Raw genomic sequence first — 20,137 nt, 5'->3', positions numbered from 1 at the left:
GCTGGGACTCACCCGGCCTCGCATGCACATTCAAGACCCCTCTCCTGCTGAGTCCACGTGTCTGTTTATACATCAGGTCTTGTCTTTGTAAGGCTTCGTGGTGAGTTGGCCGCAGGGAATTAGGCAGGAAATGAGCTTTGGCTGGAAGGCGACATCCATGGCCCCAAATCCCCTGCTCAAGTAGGCTGGTTGAGCCAACTGGTCTCCTGGCAGTGTTTCCAGGCCTGGCCACGGCCACCTGCGGCCTGCAAGTAAACAATATCTGTCCCAAGAAGGAGGAAAGGGGACATGCAGGTGTGACTTGCTGCTCTGTCTCCTCGCCCTCCTCTCAGCTGGAGCACTGGGAACTTGGCTCGGCTTCTCGTAAATCATTCCCGCAGCCGTGCTGACAGGGGAAAACCGGGGGAGCCACCCATGTGTTTCTGTTTTGCACGTGTCCCTTGGATAGGGTCCACCTGGCTTCCCAACTTTCTCACCATACACCTTAGAAACCGGGGGTATCTGTGGGCCAGATGCGTTTAAGAGCTGGACACGCAGGCAGAGGGCTCAGCTCAGATTTTCAAAGGAGCCGCTGCAGGAGTAGAAGCCACCAAACCCCGGTAACACTCGACTTGCTCTGCAAGGCTCATCAAGACAGGCTGCAATGGAAAATCTCCATAGTGATCGTGCTTCTCTCCTGGTATTTGCTTGCTCCTGTGCTTAGGGAATGAAAAAGGATTTATACTAACCGGGGCTTTGGACAAATGATGCAGATACAGGAAATTCAGATGAGTCTCTAGAAGGTCACTGAGTTCTCTCTTCTCTCCATAGTGGTCCTTCGCGTTGCTTTAACTGTAAATGTATGACGTGGTCATGGTAAAAATAAATCCAAACAGTGCCAAAGAATGCCATGAAACCTAGGTCTCTGTGGCGCCCTGTTTCCCAGTATCCTTCTTCCCTGGAACCAGCCTAGTTACTGGTTTCTTGTGTAGTCTTTTAGAATTATTCCCAGCTAAGTAATAATAATAATAATAATAATAATATAGATTTGTAATAGAGTGCTTTGTGATCTTTTTTGGGCCACTCACTCCTTTTGAGAATTCTGTGGCAGCTTAGGGATGTAGTCCATGCCCACCAGGCCTGTCTCCGTTCAGGACTCACCCTCTGAATGTCTACATGACTTCTTTTAGTTCTTTCTTAGGTCCTTGGAGGACAAGTGTCTGACAGTCTTGCAAGTGTTAATTGCCTGTCTGGTCTGCCCTGCCAGGCCTCCCCTGGACAGTTTCATTTTTAGCAAGCTCTTAACAATGCAAAATAGGCTGGAGAGCAGAATGGAGAGGGGCACGTGGGGCCCGGCCATGCCCCTGGCTAAGCTCTGCCTGTGCTAACATTTGGCAAATTAGATGAGCTGAGGAACAAGCATCCAGGGTGCTCCAGAGAGGACAGCTAGCAGGACGTGGAAGTGATGATGGAGCAGGGCCAGAACCAGATTCTCAGGAATCTCCCCACTGTCAAAGCTAACAGTTCACTGTGCCTCTCCCTTCCGTCCCTCCTCTGGGAGGGTCACAGCTGGGACCATAGAATCCAGTTGCTGGAAGGACTGTCGGTGTTTCTCCAATGACCATCCACCTGCTCCCTGAAACAGAATTGCTTGGGGCTTTATGAAAAGTCAGAGACTGGGCCCCAGGGTGGAGTCTGAGTCTTAACAAAACTGACTTGGAACAGAATCCAAGTTGTCTGTGTCTGTATTTTACCATACTCTTGAATATTCTAGTAGATGCCTCTGGGAGCTCTGACCCACAAGAGCTCTGACCTAATGGTTTGTCCCTTACTGATGGAGGCAGAAAGCAGAACGGTGTAGGGCGTGGAGTCTAGAGCTGGCCAGACCTTACACCTCAGGCCCCAGATTACCCAGGAGAGCTTGTTGTTTCTTCCCTCAGGGGCTCAGTTTCTTACCTATAAAATGGGATCCATGAGTGTGCCTTATAGTGTTAATGTGGGAGTGTGCCTTATAGTATTAATGTGGGAGTGGCTCTATACATGGCTAAAGAAAAATTGAGAAGTAGGCTCAGTATCTCCTGGGTTCTGTCTCCTGGTAGACTGGAGTCTCCAGTCAGGCCTGGAGGGAAACTGCCAGTCCCACCTCACAGTCATTGGTGCCTCTCCTTTTGATCATCTTTAAACCAGAAGCATCTTCCTGACATTCTTTACAGACCCACAGGGACTGAGGCAGCTTGAGAGCATGAGACCTGGACCCAGACTACATAGATTCCAATCCTGGTCTTCCTCTTGCATCCTGTGAGGCTCTGGGTCAGTGACTTTACCTCACTGAGCCTTAGTTTTCACCTCTGTGCAATGAAGATAACATGTGTGAGGATGGCAGAGGGTGGCATGGATAATAAATTGCCTAGCACAGAGCCTGATCCATAGCAGAATCACCATCATTTATAGTCAACATGGTGACTGATTCCTCGAACACCTGACTTTGGTATGGGCCCTGTCCCTCTTTGGCTCCAAGCTTGATCAAGTGATGTCTGGTCAACTACTCTGGAACTTACCAACCCCAGGGTGTTATCACTGCAACCACAGCCTGGTGCAACAAAACCACAATTGGTTTGTGTCTAGTCCTGTGTGTTTACAACGTTTATAGCCATTAGGGGAAACTGAGGTGACAGGGTGGGCTGGGGAGGGGTCCCTGGAGCCAAGAAGAGGAGGTGGCTTGGGAACAGGATGCCTGCAGCTGTGTGTTGCCCCTGCCCTTTCCTGTCTGGACTTGTGGGTGGATATGACCCTTGATCTTTACCTCACTCCAAGCCCAGCGATGTGGGGAGCACGTTGGGTGTCTGGCTGTGGGACTGGCCATGGATGACTGTCAGCAGTGAGGTCGCTGGGAGGTTATCAGGCTCCTTGGTACCAGAATGAGATCAGCCCCAGGCGTGGATTCCAGGAAGGGCTGCAGCTGATTAGAACTGGAGCTGGCTCTCCCGGGAACATCACAGGCTCCTCCTGAAGGGAGAAACCTGGGCTTGCCGCCCCAAGGCCTGGGACCCAGAATGGATGCTAAGGGCCCAAGACAGAAGTCCTGCCAATTTGGAGTGTTGAATCAGATTCCAAGATTAGCTTTTGAGCTTTCTGAATTGGGGAGAGGCTGAAGTTTGAGGCACAAAGTGCTGTTGGAGCCTCCGGACTCACTGCTGGCCTTCTTTCTCTATTGTGTTCGTCACTCTGAGTGAGGAATGACCAGTGCCTGTTCCACGGGCCTGCTCTCATCTTCCGTTGGTGACTGTGACAGTGATGGATGACAAGCGGACTCGGCGAGTCCGGCTTCAGCCTTGGGAAGCCCTCCTGACACTCCTGGAGGCACAGTTGTGCATCTATGTCAGGCCCATGAATCCTTCCTGCTGTCTCTGTTGTACACTATAGTGTTTTATTCCCAGGTTCTGACTCTAAGCTTCATGAGGGCAGGCACTTTTCTGTCTTGTTCACTACTCTACCCTCAGTGACCATCAAGATTCCCTGGCAACAGCAAGTGCTCAGGACATGTTTGTGGAGTAAATGAGAAATGACTGTGGCTGCTAAGCAGTGAACTAGTGAGGACAGGGATTATGTCTAACTTAGTATAGGCTGAGGGCCCAGCCAGTGAAAGAAAGCAAGGGACGGACTCCCAATGTTATTCTGAGGTCCATGCTGGCCTCTCTCCAAGAGGAAGGAGCCACCAAGGTGCTGGCTTGTGGGTGTCACCTCAGAGCTGCCTTGCTTACTGGGGAGGCTGGGGTGCTGCCGTGCTGCCTTGAGCATTGGATTCCAAGTTCAAAGACGAACTGCCTTTTCACTTCACTGTCTAAGAGTCATCTTAAGTTGGTAAATTATCATTTATATTACACATGGGGAAACTGAGGCTCAGATTTGTTTTTAAGAGGTTTGTTAAAGTGTATTTGACTATGGAATGTAGAAGCCAAGACCAGAAGCTCACCCCTAAACTGGCTCTTTCTCCCAGCATATACATCTCTGAGTCTAAAATGTTTCCACCTGTGATTTGTCTGATGTCACATTTGGGTTTGGGAGGCTTTTTGGAATCAGGATCCCACCATCCTTTAAGTATCATACATAGTCTAGCTGTTTTTAGAACAGAGAGGACTGGGCCTCATTTAGAAAAACTGCTGAACTTGTCTGTGCTAAGCTTTCGGTACCCTGAAATTGGGCATTGCCTCCTAAGCCTGTGCACTTTTCTGGGGAGGAAGTCTGAGTCGGCACTGGTTTCTCACGAAGGGACACACAACCCCATCGTAAGGTTAGAACCAGTGATCAAAACCAGCTGTGTCTCTTGGCCATGGGGGATGCTGAGGCCTGAACAAGGGACTCTTCCAGGACCATCATCTTTGACCAGAGTTCTGTTTCTTCTGTCAACAGAGGGCTGATCATGGTGAGCGGTAACCTCAGCTATATCATCGAGCCCCTCCCAGGCAGCGAGGACTACCACCTCATTTACAGATCTGAACATCTCCAGCTGCCCCCGGGGAACTGTGGGTTCCAGCATCCCAATCCCACTGCCAGGGACTGGGTCCTTCAGTTTGCCAACCAGACCAAGCATCAGCCTCGCAGGGTGAGTTTCTCAGTACAGGAGAAAACCTGGGGATGGGCCTGTCCTCCCCTGCACTCCACTCCTCTGGAACCCTTGCTTTGCATCCAGGAGTATTTCCAAGTGGCAGGGGCATGGCTCAGGAGGATGTAGCCCATTTTCTTCTGAATCATGACTGAATGTGAGACTACCTCACTTTGATAACGCAATTGCTTTGGGGAGAAACATTACATATTAAAATATGCTGAAATATGCTGATTTTAGAAACTTTTAAAATGTGAGGAGAGACTATATGCCTCCCCTCTTAGAACCCCACTTATCTACACAAAGGGGATGCTTGTCTTTGTGTCCCAAAATTAGAGGAGTGTGGTGGAAATGTTTGGGGGACCTTGTTTTTCTCACATATTGGCCCCTGTTCTGCCTCTGCTCATCAGCCCTGCTCATGTATTTTGGAGAAGCGACTGCACCCAGAGTCCCAGAGCTGGATGACCAGGATGATGGGCAGAGGAGCACAGTGGGAGGTGCCCACTCTGGCCAGCCCAGGGCTCAGGGACAGAACTAGGGCTATAGCCCACGGCTCACCATATGGCGCCATTAGCAGCTTTTCTAAATGAGACCCAGTCCACTCTTTCTATAATTCTGATCTGCCTCTATCTCTTTCTTAGATGAAAAGGGAAGATTTACACTCCATGAAGTTCGTGGAGCTTTACCTTGTGGCTGACTACGCAGAGGTAAGGGGGTGGCAGTGAGTATTAATGGTGTCCATCCTAGGCCTCCAGCCTCCTGGGGGAAACGCCAGACCAGGCGTCACATGACTCTGACCTTACACCTGCAGGGCCTTTTTCTGCTTGTGTAAATGTAGGTGGGCAGGGGTGGGGCAATGAAAAATCTCTTCTAGCTCAATACATTATCAGATGGAAAATCAGGACAATAAATGATCATCTGGATTAGTATTTCTTAGACTGGGTCTGAGGACCTTTAAGTTTTGGTGCTTATTTACAGGGATCTGTGAATTCTCTGTAGAAATCTTTTTTTAAAAAAGTTCTTTGCAAAAAATAGCCAAGTGTCTTCTCACTCATCAGATGGAATGCAATTTTCTTGCCCATGTTTATAATCATGATGCTTATGAGGCCCTGAAGCCCTGGTTACCTAACTCTGGGCTCCAGAGCAACAGTGTCAGTAGCTCCCAGGAACCTGTGAAAATGCAGATTCTGTGGCCATATCCCAGGTTCTACTGAACCCCAGACTGTGGGACTGGGGCCCAACAATCCATATTTTAACAAGCCTCCTGATATGTAGATCGTTTTGAGAGCAATCCAACTAAAGGACTAGCTGGTTAGCCTTTATTTCCATATTTCTCATATCAGACAGGCTCAGAGTGCCTTGGCTTCTAAGATTTGGTGAACACTCCCCTCTTTCACTCTTTGATTTCATTTATTCATGCACACAATTTCTTGATTTTCTGTTACTGTGCCCAGTGCCGTGCTTGGCACCAAGAGATTTAGCTCTGAATAAGATAGCCCCACCACATCACAGAGCTGACAATAACTGCACAAAAACCCCATGGTTCCACGTGGGGTAACTGCTCAGATGTACCAGGGCTTGGAGGCTGGTAATGGGGACAGCAACGTGGCTTTAGGATTGGGGACAGTGTCTCTGAGCCATGATGTTCACCCATATTTGTCCAGATTAGCCATATTTGACCTTTCCTTTCCACTTCACACAGAGACTCAGCAACGCAGCTGAGCACATTTCTTGCGCATGGAAGGTGAAGGTGGGCTGTCTGTCGGCAAATGTGCTAACACTGCCTGCCGGACTGGGGCTCCCTTAGGACAGGACTCACCATAGCTACGTGTCATCTGGAAGGTTCAGTCACCAGCTCCCTTAAAAAGGCCTTATTCAGCACAGCTCTCTGCTCTCCCCGGCTGCTGTCCCAAAGCAGTGCAGGGTGGTGGGGACAGCTCTAGGCCATAGCCGGGAAGAGATTCCTCTGAGTGTTAGCTGCAGGCGGCTGTGGCCCTCTGGCTGTCTTGAAGGACAAGGAGTTGTTAACTGGGCAGAGAAGTAGAGGTGAAGGGCACTTCTCGCTGAGGGAACGAACGTTATGTTCACTTTGAGGAGAGTTTTGCTCTTTAATTGAGGTCGGTATTGGTTTTTCCAGCAGCCTTTCTTTTTTCCCTTTTCTTTTGTTCTCCTTTCCAAAGACTGGTGTGTGTGTGTGCGTGTGTGTGTGTGTGTGTGTGTGTGGTGTGTCTAGGGTGGGGGAGTGATCTTAGGAGCAAAATCCAAGCTGAGTTAGAAATTGAGTCCCCAGGACCGTGGGAGAAAGTAACATTACAGCCCCTGCCCAATAGTACTGCCCAAAGAGGGGGTACTGGGAGGAAGCTGGGGCTGCCCACTCCAGGACAGTTTTCCTTTTAAGCTTTGTATTCTTGATCGCCTGACACAGTGTTCTGTAGTCATTCTTTTTTTCGACCATAGATTCCTTTGTTTAGACAAAAGCTTCTGGGACCCCACTAGTTAAGTATATAGAAATATGGTTACTCTAGGGCCTCCCCGGTGGCGCAGCGGTTGAGCGCAGGGCTGCAAAGCTGCCCGCAGCCTCTGCAGCGCCGGTTCGCTCCCCGGCTGGCGAGGGTCCCACATGGCGCGCAGACCTCTCCTACTGCCCACTGCTCCCCTCAGCAGTGTACTTCGGTCCTTCTGCTTCGGTCCTTCTGTACTGCTCCCCGCTCTGGCTCTGGTGGATTCTCTCACCCTCCCGCGCTTCTGACTGTACCCAGTGCTTGTAGAAATAAATAAATAAATCTTTAAAAAAAAAAAAAAGAAATATGGTTACTCTAATGCAAATTGGGGTGCTCCTCCCTTAAGGCTTGCAGTCCCCCGGCAGAATTTTGAGGCCTGGATTTAAACCCACTGGTGTGAGTCTGGAAACTGGAGAAGAGGGGGCAGGGAGAGAGATTGTGCCTCCTCAGCTTCCTGATCCCAAGGTCACAGCAAGCTCCCTAGAGGACAAGGTGCCTCCAAGGACTGCAGTGTCACCTAAAGCTCGGTCCTGTTATGGGGGGAGAGTGATTTATGCAGCCACGTTGGATGGGAGACAGGTGGGGAGGGTGGACAGACAAGCACGGAGGATGGGGAACATGCTCATTTCTCAGGGGCTCTGCCGAAGGCTGGGAATAATTCATGATTCCTGGGAGGGGAAGGAGGGCTTGTAACCCCGGGGGATGGGCTCCCAGGTTCAGGCTCCCGCCCCTCCCCACTTCTCCCCATCCCGTCCTCCAGGGGCTGCATCCTCTGCAGGCAGAAATGTCTTCCTGACAATTAATTAATCTAAGAGGGTGTGCAGACCAGGAGGGGAGGGCCAGGCTGCCTTGTCTGATTTATACCCTGGAGTGAGACAGGACAGACGGCTCGTCTGGGCTCTCATGTGGACGGTGGTGTTGTCTGCAGAGTTGTCAGAAAATGTGACAGGGCTTTGCTTCATTATTCCTTGGGACCCAGGGGGACAGCGAGGTGGATAGTTGTAGGAGGGACCAGGAAAACTGTCGAAGGGGCATGCAAAGGACTTTCGTGAGGGACTCCCCTGCTGGCGCAGGTGGTTGAGCTCAGTGCTGTGAAGCTGTCCGCAGCCTCTGCAGCGCCGGACATGGTGCAGCAGACCTCTCCCGTCTCAACCTGCTGCTCCCTTCAGCAGTGTATTTTGTCAGTCTGGCTGTTCTGTTCCCCGCTCTGTCTGGTGAATCCTCTCACCCTCCCGCGCGTCTGGCCTGTATCCTGGTTCTTGTATAAATAAATAAATCTTTAAAAAAAAAAGGATTTTTGTGATACCAACAGCAGGTGGGATATGGGAGGCCAGGAGATGCACCACATACTTCCTGTGCCTGGAAAGTAGAAAGCTGAAACTGCTTCACATCAGAGGTCTGTACCCCCCAGCTTGCAGCCAAGTCCAGCCATCATGTGTTTTGTCAATAAAGTTTTACCAGACACATCCATGCCAGCTGGTGTGTGTCTTATACGTGACTGCTTTGGAGCCCTGGGGTGGCGACAGAGCCAATATGGCCACAGAGCCTGAGATAGTACAGCCTGAGCAGTACAGAAAGTTTGACAGCTCCTGCGTCAGACTTGTCAGGATAACATGCTACGTTCCTTCAACAGTGTTGGTATTATCAGTAGTCTTTTGAAGACGGGAATAAGATATTTGAAAGATCACGCATCTGACTCTGAAGTTCTAACAGTCACTAAATACAGCACTACTTTCTGTGGTGAGGGCTATTTAGAGAAGGGGTGACTGTATAACGAACCATTTCAGGATTATACCAGGGGAGGGTCAAGGTCACAGCACCTCGCATTGACTAACTGTAGAAAGCTGTGGTGACAGGGAGAAGATCTGGGGAGTGGTGGCCCCGGGAAGCCCAGGGATTCCAAAAGCAGTAAGATGGGGCAGTGGTGAGTTTTTCCCTTCTGCCAGGGCTTGAACACACCCCCTCCCCAACAAATACTCCAACAGCTGCTCCTTTTATCTTTCACCTGGATATTCTCATGGGATGGGGTAGAGGGAGACACAAAGGTTTAGAATTGAAGTAACATGTGTGCTATGTGCCCAGGGTAAATCAAATAGATACCCAGCTTTGGTGGCACCATGGCAAGCACAGGCATCCCCGCCACTGGTGAATTTCAGTTGCGGTGGTGGCAGGTTTTACCTTTGCATGATGAGGCTGTCCTCCATCACTGCAGCTGAATGGAGGCAGCCATACAGACCTCTCTCCTGTTCCCTGGCAGACATTGCTAATCAAGCACAGCACTCTGCTGCTGAACCCCATGAGCTGACTCCCCCAAACCCCAGCCTTCCTCCCTGGAATAATGGCCTATCCACCTGGGAGGTCCTTGTCACCAGCACCCCATCTGTGGCATCCTCCTGGCTGCCCATCACTGTGATTTCCGCGCCTGTGTTCTCAGCCTGTTTCTGTTGTAGATGCCTTACAAATCAGAATCAACCCCTGTTGTGACTCTGGTCCTCTCTCTGCTTTTCTTGACATTCCCCTGGCTCAGACCAGGAACTCACTCTTCTGGGTGTCCTGCCTTGCACACAATAGGGGCTCAGCAACAATTACCCAGAGTTGAATGATCCATGGAGGGGTGTCATGTGAGGAAGGTTCATGTTGTAGTGATGGCCAGGATGGACAGGTCCCTCTTCTGAGCTCCAGTGGGAGTTTGCGAGAGGCCTTATAATTCGAGGAGAGGCTGGAGGCAGACAGTTCAATGCACTACATAATGATGGCATGCCCACATGTGCCCAACACGGAGCCAGTGATTGGGGGTAGTGGGATGGGTGTGACCCAGGATCTGCTAAAAGATAGAAAGTGATGAAGACAGGAGGGAAGGGCTCCGGGGCCTTACCTCAGTCTGCTTGTTCCATTCAGTTTCAGAAGAATCGACGAGACCAGGATGCCACCAAACACAAGCTCATGGAGATCGCCAATTATGTTGATAAGGTGAGACCAGGTGTGTACTTGTGGGAAGGTGCAGGCACCTTTGTGGGGTGCAGAAAAGGATAACACATGGTCCCTGAACTGCTCTGTCTGCATTGGCTGCCCAACCCGATCCTGAGCGGTGACAGCAATGCAATGACAGTTCCAAGGGCATGACGAAGCCTTAAACTCTATGACCTTGGGCAAGTAAGTCTCCTTTGGGTTGCAATTTTGCTTTTAAATTTTCAAAATAGTGGGATTGACCTAAAATCAATGGCTTCTGGTTATTTTTATTTTCTTCATGGAATAAATTTTTAAAAGGAAATCTCATGCCAACATCCGATCTGAAAGTCAGATGAAAACAGACTAAGCTGAAGCACAGGGGTGGGGACCCGGGCTGCTGTCTTTCTACCTCTCCTGCATCCCTGCCATGGCAGACCTGCAGGAGCCCCGTTTAAGAAGTCCTTTCTAAGTATAGAGACAGGGACTCTCCGCCCTGGGAGAACTGAGCTTCGCAGCACCACGGAAAAGGACAGCCTTTAAAGCTGAGAGGTGGTTTGGGGCCAGCCTGTACCCTCTCCATCTGAGGAAGGCTGTATAGGGGTCAGGCCCTTTGATACCATGTTCTTAGAAAACACCCAAATTCCTGAATTTTACTTGAATAGGCTGTGGAGGGACTTGGGACTATTCTGTTTATATGAGAAGAGGTAGAATGCAGTAGAATAGGTTGCTCAGAATGATAACACCCCCTTCTTTGTCTTTTCTTTGTCATGGCATTTAGCCTTTTGACTGGTGGTTTATTGGTTCAAAAAGTAGATTTTATTATTTATCTGTTGATTTATTTATTTTAATAGGAGGAAAGGCCAAGTTTAATTACATAGATATGGAAAATGTACATGACTAAATCCTTTTTTGTTTGTCTTTGTTTTCTCTCTCTTTTTTTTTATTACACAGTATAGGATGTAGGGGTGCAGGTTCACACCTCCTTAAATGTTGTTACCACATCATGCTGAGCACCAGAGCACCCATAACCCTCCACCACAGCTCATTGGGCCCCTCCTCCCTTTCCCCATTTCTCTCTTAAAACATAGATTTTAGTGTTTTTAAGGATCTAATAACATTTATTGTACAATTTCAGCATACTAAAAACTCCTGCAACTTAACTCTGGTCCTGCTAGGGAGTCCTGCATCCTAGGTCTAAAGAGCAAATCTTTTTTTTTTTTTCCCCTAAACATTGGGGATAAAGAGAACTTCATTTTTTTTTTTTAGGGATTTACAAGTAAATTTGGTCATGTTCTGCAGTCATCAGATGTCAGGGTCTGCACCCCATGTTTTTGACCTGTCCTGGTGGCCTTGGCAATGCCAGTTGGGGACAGGTGGCAGGAGAAAGTCAAACACTGGCACTTTCAGGAAGGAAGGGCTCCAGGGGCACAGTCCAACCCTCCATGTTCTCCACTCACTCAGCAATAACATCCAAATGATTCTACAACCCAAACACTCAACATCTGGGAAAACAAGAAAAGCTCTTTTTCTGGGAGGCCATGAGGGGGGCGTAGAGGGGACAGGAGGCAGACTTGCTCTCACCACGTGACAGCCATTGTTCTGGAAACCAGGAGGTGGAAGGCTTGGCTGGGTCTCCCAGTGTGACCTCCTCCACTGTCCGGATGCCAAAACTAAGGGTACTGATGAAAAGCCAAAGAAGAAAGGTGTCAGCAAACACCAGTCCTCATGGGGAACCCCGCCTGCTGGCTCGTGGGTGCGGTGTAGTAAAGTGTTGGCTGGTGTGGGTCACTCTTGGCTGGGGCAAGGGAAGGCAGCCCCACTTTTGGAGGCTTGCTGACCCAGCTGTTTGAACTGAACTGATGTTGAACTAAAACTGGAATGAACTGCACTAAATTGCTGAATCATGACCCTGATCCAAAGTGCTTTTCCTTAACTGTGCAAAATGCCAAGTTTAAGTCCTTCCTTACAAAGTTCCCTAGTGAAGCAAGTTCAAATGTGGGCCCAAGCCCCCATAACTTCTGTAAAAATTGACCTGCACCAAACAGGAAAATCAGAATTTCCCATGACATCCCTGAATCTTAAGCCATCTCCCCACACATTCCTTGGGGCAAGTTGACTGGATGTGTCAATCCTCCAGTGCTAAGCAGTGTGGGGCACGGATGACCACCTGGCCTTGGTCTTCCTGCTGAGCCGGGCAGGCTGCTTAGCTCTGTCTGCCTGAGTGCCTGGTACACAGTGAGTGCTTCCCAACACCTAGACTCTTTGGGACACAGGAACCCCTTTGACCTTGTTCCATGCAAACGCCCCTTCTGCATCTGGGTGCTAGTTTGTGCCCATGTTGGTTTCATTCCTCTTAGTCCAGGCTCCCAGCTCTGCCCCAGGAGGCTGTGCGTCCCTCTCAGGACACCCCCCCCCCCCTCTGAAAAGTTGAACTAGGAGCCCCTGTGCCCCATCTTTAGGGAACCTGTTCCTTCATAAGGGAAGTCTGGTTTTGGCTCTGAGCACTGAGATGCAGAGGGGGTTTGGAAGTGTCAGGTGGGGTGATGGATGACTCTGGGCCTTTTCTGTGTGTCTTTCAGTTCTACCGGTCCTTGAACATCCGGATTGCCCTGGTGGGCTTGGAAGTGTGGACACATGGGAACATGTGTGAAGTTTCTGAGAACCCCTATTCCACCCTCTGGTCGTTTCTTAGCTGGAGGCGCAAGCTGCTTGCCCAGAAGAACCACGACAATGCGCAGTTAATCACGTAAGTGACCTTTCTACCTGGTGGCCTTGGCCATCCAACCCCAACCTGGGTGCAGTGCCGGACCATCCCTCTGCTTCTCTTTCTGGTGGCATGTGCTGGCTGTACTAGGCTGTCCTAACGATCCGGCCAGATAATCACATATTTCTCAGCACACACTAGGAAACATGAAAAAGTCTGAATCATAACAACACAGAGAAGTGTCTACGAAGTAGATGAGACAGTCAGACTCTCGGCTGTCCTGGCGAGCATCCGACATGACTGCATGTGTGCTTGGGGAAGGGCCGCTGGTCACGGGCCGCTGGGAGACAGGCTTTCTAGGAGTTCGTCTGGATCTGGGCTCTATTCTACTGCATGAGCCAGTGTCCCACACAGGCAGCCTTCAGGGAGGGGTCCCTTAGGTTTTCGCTCACTTGGTTGCTGGGATCAGGGCTGAGTACCTGAGAAAGTCAGAGGGGCCCTGATGCAGGAGCCTGGTGTCGGTGTGATGGAGATGTTGGCAAGCAGGTTTGTACTGGAGTTTCTTCAGTCCTGGACAGAACTAACAATGATGGGGGTCATGGTGGTAGGTGACAGTCCCCCAACGGCTATTTATTAGTATTGCCTTCCAAAGTTATTTGGAGGCACTTAAACAAAAGACACGTGGACAATAAAACCAGCTTTCTTCTCTTTTTTAAGTAGCTCTAGGAATCAATAAGCATTTAAGCCGTGGTTCCCTCTTTCAGAGAAACCAAAGGAAAGAGCTGTACCCCAAACCTGGGCTATGAATGGTTACTTTACAATGGTGCCAGAACTTTTGACCTGAGCCTCGAAGTGTGGGCCTGGGTTTCTAGTAGAACATCCCCAGAGCCACGTCTAAGTTCATAAAATCACCAGTAGGACTTCATATAGATTTGTGTCTGTTTTACTTATTCTTTTGCAGGTTGTATCTCTGTAGATACATCTGTCTTGAGTTCAGCAAACATTTATTAAGCACCAACTATGTGTCTGATTCAAATAACCCCAAAATAAATAGTAGTCTCATGCCTCCAAGATGTCATGGTGTAGATGGGGAGAAAGATGGGGCGCTGTAAAAGTAACTTGCAATGAATTTCCACATAGATCCTTTAAGTAAATGATAGTTTTGTCACTTGCATGAAAACTGGCACTTCATTTGCTCCTTCCCTGAATGAATACAGCTGAGAGAGGGGTGTCTTCAACTGGCTAGTAACTGACCCTTGGTAGATAAGGATCAGAACTGCAAAACAGACAAACAGCTCGCCTGGGCATGCAGCTTCCCAGCTGCACTTTGGGAGGCTCATGATGTGGCACATCTGTTTCCTTGGCCCCAGAGTGAGGTGGGGATGAAGCCTCAGCCCCCACAGCTGCTGCCCCACTTCCCCAGCCCCTGTTGCACAGACTGCAGAGCAGAGATGTGCCCTGCTCTCCAGCAGCTGGAGGAAGTGGGCATGATTCACTTTAGCATTAGGGCCTGTGCCACGCTCCCCTCCCTCTGCCATTTCCTCTGCATCTGGGATGGGATGCAGCTTTGCAAGCCGCCCATTTCCGTCCAAGGGAGGGGGTGGTTGGTAGACTGTGAGAAAAAGGGGATGTTTGCTCTTTCCATTTTCCTGAAGTGGTGAGAGAGTAGGTGAGCGGAAGTCAGAGGTGTGGTGTACTGGAAGTTGTCCAATTGGCTGAGAGTCCCAGGGCCTGGACCCTGGGACTGATTTGGGAATGTCAGTGGGGCCAGGAGACACCATGGTGGCCACCTGCTTCTGGCACTTTGGAACTGCCCTCTGGGCCCTCCCAAGTCACATCTTTTCTTCCCTCCTGCAGGGGCATGTCCTTCCACGGCACTTTGGAACTGCCCTCTGGGCCCTCCCAAGTCACATCTTTTCTTCCCTCCTGCAGGGGCATGTCCTTCCACGGCACCACCATCGGCCTGGCCCCCCTCATGGCCATGTGCTCTGTGTACCAGTCCGGCGGAGTCAACATGGTGAGTCTCAGCTGACATGTAGGTGCTGCGGCAGGCAGACCACCTTACAGGACAGGACAACATCTTTTTTTTTTTTTTTAAGATGTATTTATTTATGCATACAAGAACTGGGGTATAGGCCAGAGGTGCTGGGGGTGAGAGGATTCACCAGAGACAGAGTAGGGAACAGAACAGGCAGACTGACTGAAACACACTGCTGAGGGGAGCAGCAGGTGAGACAGGAGAGGTCTGCTGCACCATGTGGGTCACCTCCCTGGCCAGGGATCAAACTCTTGCTGCAGAGGCTGCAGATAACTTCACAGTGCTGTGCTTATTAATCCCTTGCGCTACCAGGGAGGCCCCAGGGCAGCATCTTGTGAAAATAATTTTATACTTGACATTGCTAGGGGTGGGTGGTGACATTTTTGACATCAAGAAGGGAAGTTGTTTAACATGAAGTCATTGAATTCTAAAAAATGTAGGTATGGGGTGAATGCCCGATTATTGTGCTTTATCTCTGGTTTCCCAGCTCTGGGGCACCCTGGAGGCAATGTTTTCAGGTATTTAGATCTCTAGATTGTTCTAAACCAGGGGCTGGGGGCAGTGGGGCAGAGATAACAGAGGTCTTGTGTTCCAGGTCAGGTGTTAGGTAAACATGCCATTGTGAACAGAGAGCCCACTCATGGTCGGGTGGGGAATTACTGCTCTGTGAAAGAGTGGTTTGACTGTTCATTTCTGACCTGCCTACGAGAGTTCAGGAGGCCCACTACCCTTTTGTCTTCTATCCTGTCCATCCTGTGTTTAATGAGGGATGCAGCTTGGTGGTCAAAAGCATGGGCTTGCTTTTTCTTTTTAAATATTTTTTTTCCAGGGACTCTGAGAGTGTTCTGTTCATTTTTTAGTTGTATTTTTTTTATTGAGGTAATGTTGGTTTGTAACATGTGTGTGCTTTAGGAGTACAGGTTCACACCTCTTCAGATGTCTAGTGGAAGCAATGCCTAGCATTTTTTTAACAGTACTCAGTACCATCTAAACACTTCGCTTATGAAGCACAGACTGGATAAATAGCCAACTCTTTTTTTTTTCAAACTCAGGCAGAGAAAGACAACTACTGTATGATCTTTCTTACATATGGGATTTGAAAAAAAAACCCAGCTCATAGAATCAGATCAGATTGCTGGTTGCCAGAGGTGGGGGTACGCAGCAGAGATGGTCAAAGACACAAATTTCCATTTCTAGATAAGTAAGTCTTGGGGATGTCATGTACGGTATGGTAACTATAGTTAACAATACTGTATTGAATATCTAAAAGTTGGGAAGTGAATGAATCTTTAAAAAAAAACACTGTAACTGTGTAACTATGAGGTTGATGTCGTTTGGAAAGGTGTTGGGTTCGAAGAGTGGGGTCCTTGGGTTACCTCCAAGAAAAGTTTCATCAGAACTGCCCTTCCAGTGGCACATGGCTGGTTTTCCATGAGGCAGAGATGTTCAGTTACATCCAAAATGTCAGGTTTATTATAAAAAGGAAAGTGAAGGAAAGGATGCTTGCATAGACAAGCAGGCACAAAGAGCTGCCCCCGAAGGGAATAGATTTGCTAGAAGAGACGCCTGCACAGTCACAGGCGGGCATCTTGCCAGTGCAGAAATTGTACGGGTATTCTCTTTGGGAGGGGCTCATTCCTTTGTGGGGTGGCTAGCTGCTGTTAAAGTAATTGTTTCTAGGGTTGGCGCCTATGCATTTTCTCTATATTTAGTGTGACTAGGTAGATTTGAAAGACCAATGACTTTTACAGTGGCCCCAAATCCATATCTTCTGCCTCTGGTCTGGGCCTCTGTGGTCTGGGCCTCGGTCTGCACTTCTGGATACTTTACTTTTCTATAGCTTGTTTAACAACTATGTAAATCATTTCTACCCCAGCCTCTGGTTTCTGATCTTGTGATGCCTCCTTCCCAAATTTTCTACTCTTAGCCTCCATCAAGGTAGTGCTCGTTAACTAGATTTGCTGTTGTGATCACTTCACATTGCGTGCATATATCAAATTGTCATGTTGTACACATGAAACCTTTACAATTATGTTTCAGCAAAACTGTGGGGAATGTTAGAAAAGTAGGGACTAAAAACAGTGGGTGGAGGAAAGCCCAGGCTTTCTCACTGAGCCACATGCCTGGTGATCAAGTGTCAGTGGCCAGCTTGGCTAAAGAAAAGGCAGGGTGGGCGGTCTGAGGGTCTGTGTTCTTGACCTGCTTCTGTCCCTGAGCAGGACCACTCTGAGAACGCCATAGGTGTGGCTGCCACCATGGCCCATGAGATGGGCCACAACTTTGGCATGAGCCATGATTCTGCAGATTGCTGCTCAGCCAGCGCAGCAGATGGGGGCTGCATCATGGCCGCCGCCACCGGGTGAGTCCAGTCGGGATGGGAGGTCGGGATGGGGAGGAGGGCTGAGTGTACAAGGCTGGTGCAGAGATCAGGGACCACCTCTAGCTCAAGGATGAAATTAAACCCATGATCTTGATCTTTCTTGGCCTCTTCTTCTATTGCAAGAAAATCTCTATTTAATGTCAGCTTCAGGATAAGTTTGGGTTGCTGGTGTTTTTATTTAGCTCTGAGGCTCAAGAGACCTAATTGTTAGTGAGCATCACACTCACTAAGCTTGATTTATTACATCTCCTTCACACAAAGGGCAGACATGGCTGTCTCTGATGCTCAAATACCTGCTCCATCAGAGTGAGGAGAAAACATCACGAGAGGGTTGACATTTCTTAATTGGTAGAGAGAATTGTGAGTTAATGTATCGGTGATGTCCTTGAGGAGGCAGAAGGTATGTTCTTTGGACACGGGGCTCTGACACAGGTGGAATCAGCCTCATGGCTGCAGGACTGACAATTGTTCAGGCTGCTTGATACACAGATTTTCAGGTAACCCAGACTTTGTCCCCTGCCAGACACCCCTTCCCCCGCGTGTTCAACGGGTGCAACCGGAAAGAACTGGACCGGTATCTGCAGTCAGGTGGGGGAATGTGTCTGTCCAATATGCCGGACACCAGCACGCTGTACGGGGGCCGGAGGTGTGGAAACGGCTACCTGGAGGATGGAGAGGAGTGTGACTGTGGGGAGGAAGAGGTAAGGTGTCCTGGTGTGGCTGGTGGGCGGGCAAGAATGTGCATTGGTTTCAAACCTCAAGGTCAAAGAATGTACAACTGAAAATTTCTTTGTCATAAACATGTCCTGCACCTGGCTATTAGAGACCCCATCACAAATAAGACATGAGGAGTAATCCTTAAATATGGGCCTCTCCTGCCCTCCCCACCTTCCCACTAGCTTGGGGTTGGCACTGTTTGTGTCCAAATCAGGGTCGAATTCTCATGTGAGTGTCTGGTGAACCAGAAACCACAGCCTCTTCCCCAGTGTGGCTCCAGATGGCCTCCCCAGTGCTGCAGCTGCGCTAAATTTATTCTGGAGGCTCTGCAGCCGGATACATGAACTTGAACCTGGGTCTTCTGAGGATACTTAAAATAACAAGTCCATGCGGCTTGGCCTGGAGAAGGGATGATGGAAAGCGGACATAGGAAGTGCTGTCAGTCTGAGAAGGGCTGCGGGGGGAAGAAGAGCAAAATTGTGTTGATTGGGGGGCGGGGCGGCTTTCCTTCCTTCTGGTCTTCAGAACGAGGGGCAGCCTATGGCTGAGCACTGTCATTTTAAACAGATGCCTGTTGTCCTGCAAAAAAGCAGAACCAGCTAGTTTCGTCCCTATTTTTGAAGTATGAGATATGTATGTCAATTTGTGTACAACCCTTAGGGGGTGAATGGGCGGGTTGCTACAATGGGGGTGGGGTGAAGGACCTGTACACATGGCAAAGGATTGCAAAACTTGATCATCTTTTCTATAGTTTGCTTGTTTTTTCAATGTCAGCATTCAACTATTGTAATGAAAAAAAAAAACAAAAAACAGTTAATGACTCAGCCACCATAGTTTAGACCCTGCAGGAGGGAGGGTTGTGCTATCTGGAGGCCCAGGGGTGGGAAGCGGCCTTCCAAGTGAGCTCTGTTACTTGCTTTATATTCAGAGCAGCTGCTTATTCAACAAATATTATTTACTGCATGTGGGTGCAGTATTACACGCTAGGGGTAGACGGAGGCAAAATTAGACATGGTCCCTGTCCTTGCAGCACCTGCAGTCTAGTGAGGGAAATACACAGTGACCCAAGAATGGCAAACGGTAAGCACCACCCTTGGTGAGTGCCAGGAGGGCCCCCGGACCAGGTGCTGTGGGCCCTGCTTGGATGGCGGTGTGACCTCTGACCCATATCCAAGGCAGTGGTTGGAGTTAGCAAGGTGCAGGAGCAGGGGAGGCACATTTAGGTAGAGGAGGAACCATGTGTGAAAAACGTGGGAAAGGGAAAGCATACATTTCTGCCTGGAGCCAAGGATGGCGGGACATGGGTGGGGGGAAGCTGTCTTATTCCTCCTCTTATTGGAGACAGATAGATGGGCATCTGTGGTCAGGGGTGGTGTGTGTCTCTCCAACACACAGGACTCCTAGACAGCTGTGGCTAAGATACAGTTAATACGTCCCATGGGCCCCAGGCAGAACTTGCCTGAGCCTGGGATCTCCTGTGAAATGGGGATGAAATGAATGATGAACCCACCTCAGGCTGTGAGGGTCCTGAGGGACCTGTGCGTGGAGCTCGCAAGTGGTCAAGAGGTGGATTCCTGATAGGCCTGTGGGTGTAGCAGGCGTGTGTTGAGGATACAAGCATCACTGAGGCGTAGCATCATCTTTTCAATCTCACACTGTGTCAGAAATCAGGATCTGTGTGGCGGGAAGCAGGATCAGAGAGCAGGGAAGCCCTACAGACCTTCTGTCCTGGAAAGATCCAGGCCAGTGAGCACAGAGTAAGAGCAGCAGATGGCAGGAGAAGTCTGAGGCAGCAGGTCCCAGAGTTGACATAATCGGTGTTCAGAGGTTGTGCCGGCATGCCTTTGCTCCTTGTGGCCTCTTTGTAGGAGAAAATGGGTCTGGGAGTGTTGGGGCGGAGCAGACAATAGTAGAAGAAATCTCTGATATTCTTTCTGGGGGGGAGGAAAACAAATCTCAGAATGTCCGTGGAATGAATTACCATGCTAAAAATCACATTTCAGAAGAACATGCTATTCCAAGGAGAAAAGTGCACGTTGTATCAAGTCAAACAGTGTGGATACTGTGGTTGTGTGAAGCATGTCTCAAAGGTGTAGCTTGAGTCTTACTAATGACCACACATTTGTACATTTTGCTATGTTCATACACACTCCCTTAGCGAGAGAGCCAGAAAGTGATTTTTTGGTAAAGACTCCCCATGGAGCATGGGCTCCAGGGGCACATGAAGACCCTGGCTGCCCAGAGGCTCATGGTCACCTCTGCCTCC

The 20,137-nt window shown here is 49.4% G+C and overlaps 1 protein-coding gene across 1 annotated transcript in view; it reads left to right on the top strand.

Moving 5' to 3' along the window:
- Positions 1-20,137, top strand: part of ADAM19 (ADAM metallopeptidase domain 19) — a gene marked incomplete at both ends in the record, with an annotated part of 73,832 nt that overhangs the window by 39,182 nt on the left and 14,513 nt on the right. Inside the window, 7 exons of the mRNA XM_084242950.1 lie at positions 4,390-4,582; positions 5,224-5,289; positions 9,982-10,053; positions 12,612-12,778; positions 14,669-14,753; positions 16,994-17,133; positions 17,678-17,855. Of these exons, the coding sequence (XP_084099076.1) occupies positions 4,390-4,582; positions 5,224-5,289; positions 9,982-10,053; positions 12,612-12,778; positions 14,669-14,753; positions 16,994-17,133; positions 17,678-17,855 (901 nt within the window). The remainder of the gene's footprint in view (positions 1-4,389; positions 4,583-5,223; positions 5,290-9,981; positions 10,054-12,611; positions 12,779-14,668; positions 14,754-16,993; positions 17,134-17,677; positions 17,856-20,137) is intronic.

This window comes from Talpa europaea (genome assembly GCF_964194135.1).
Source record: "Talpa europaea genome assembly, chromosome: 9".
NCBI classification, from domain to species: Eukaryota; Metazoa; Chordata; class Mammalia; order Eulipotyphla; family Talpidae; genus Talpa; species Talpa europaea.
This window is presented reverse-complemented; position numbering and strand designations above follow the sequence as displayed.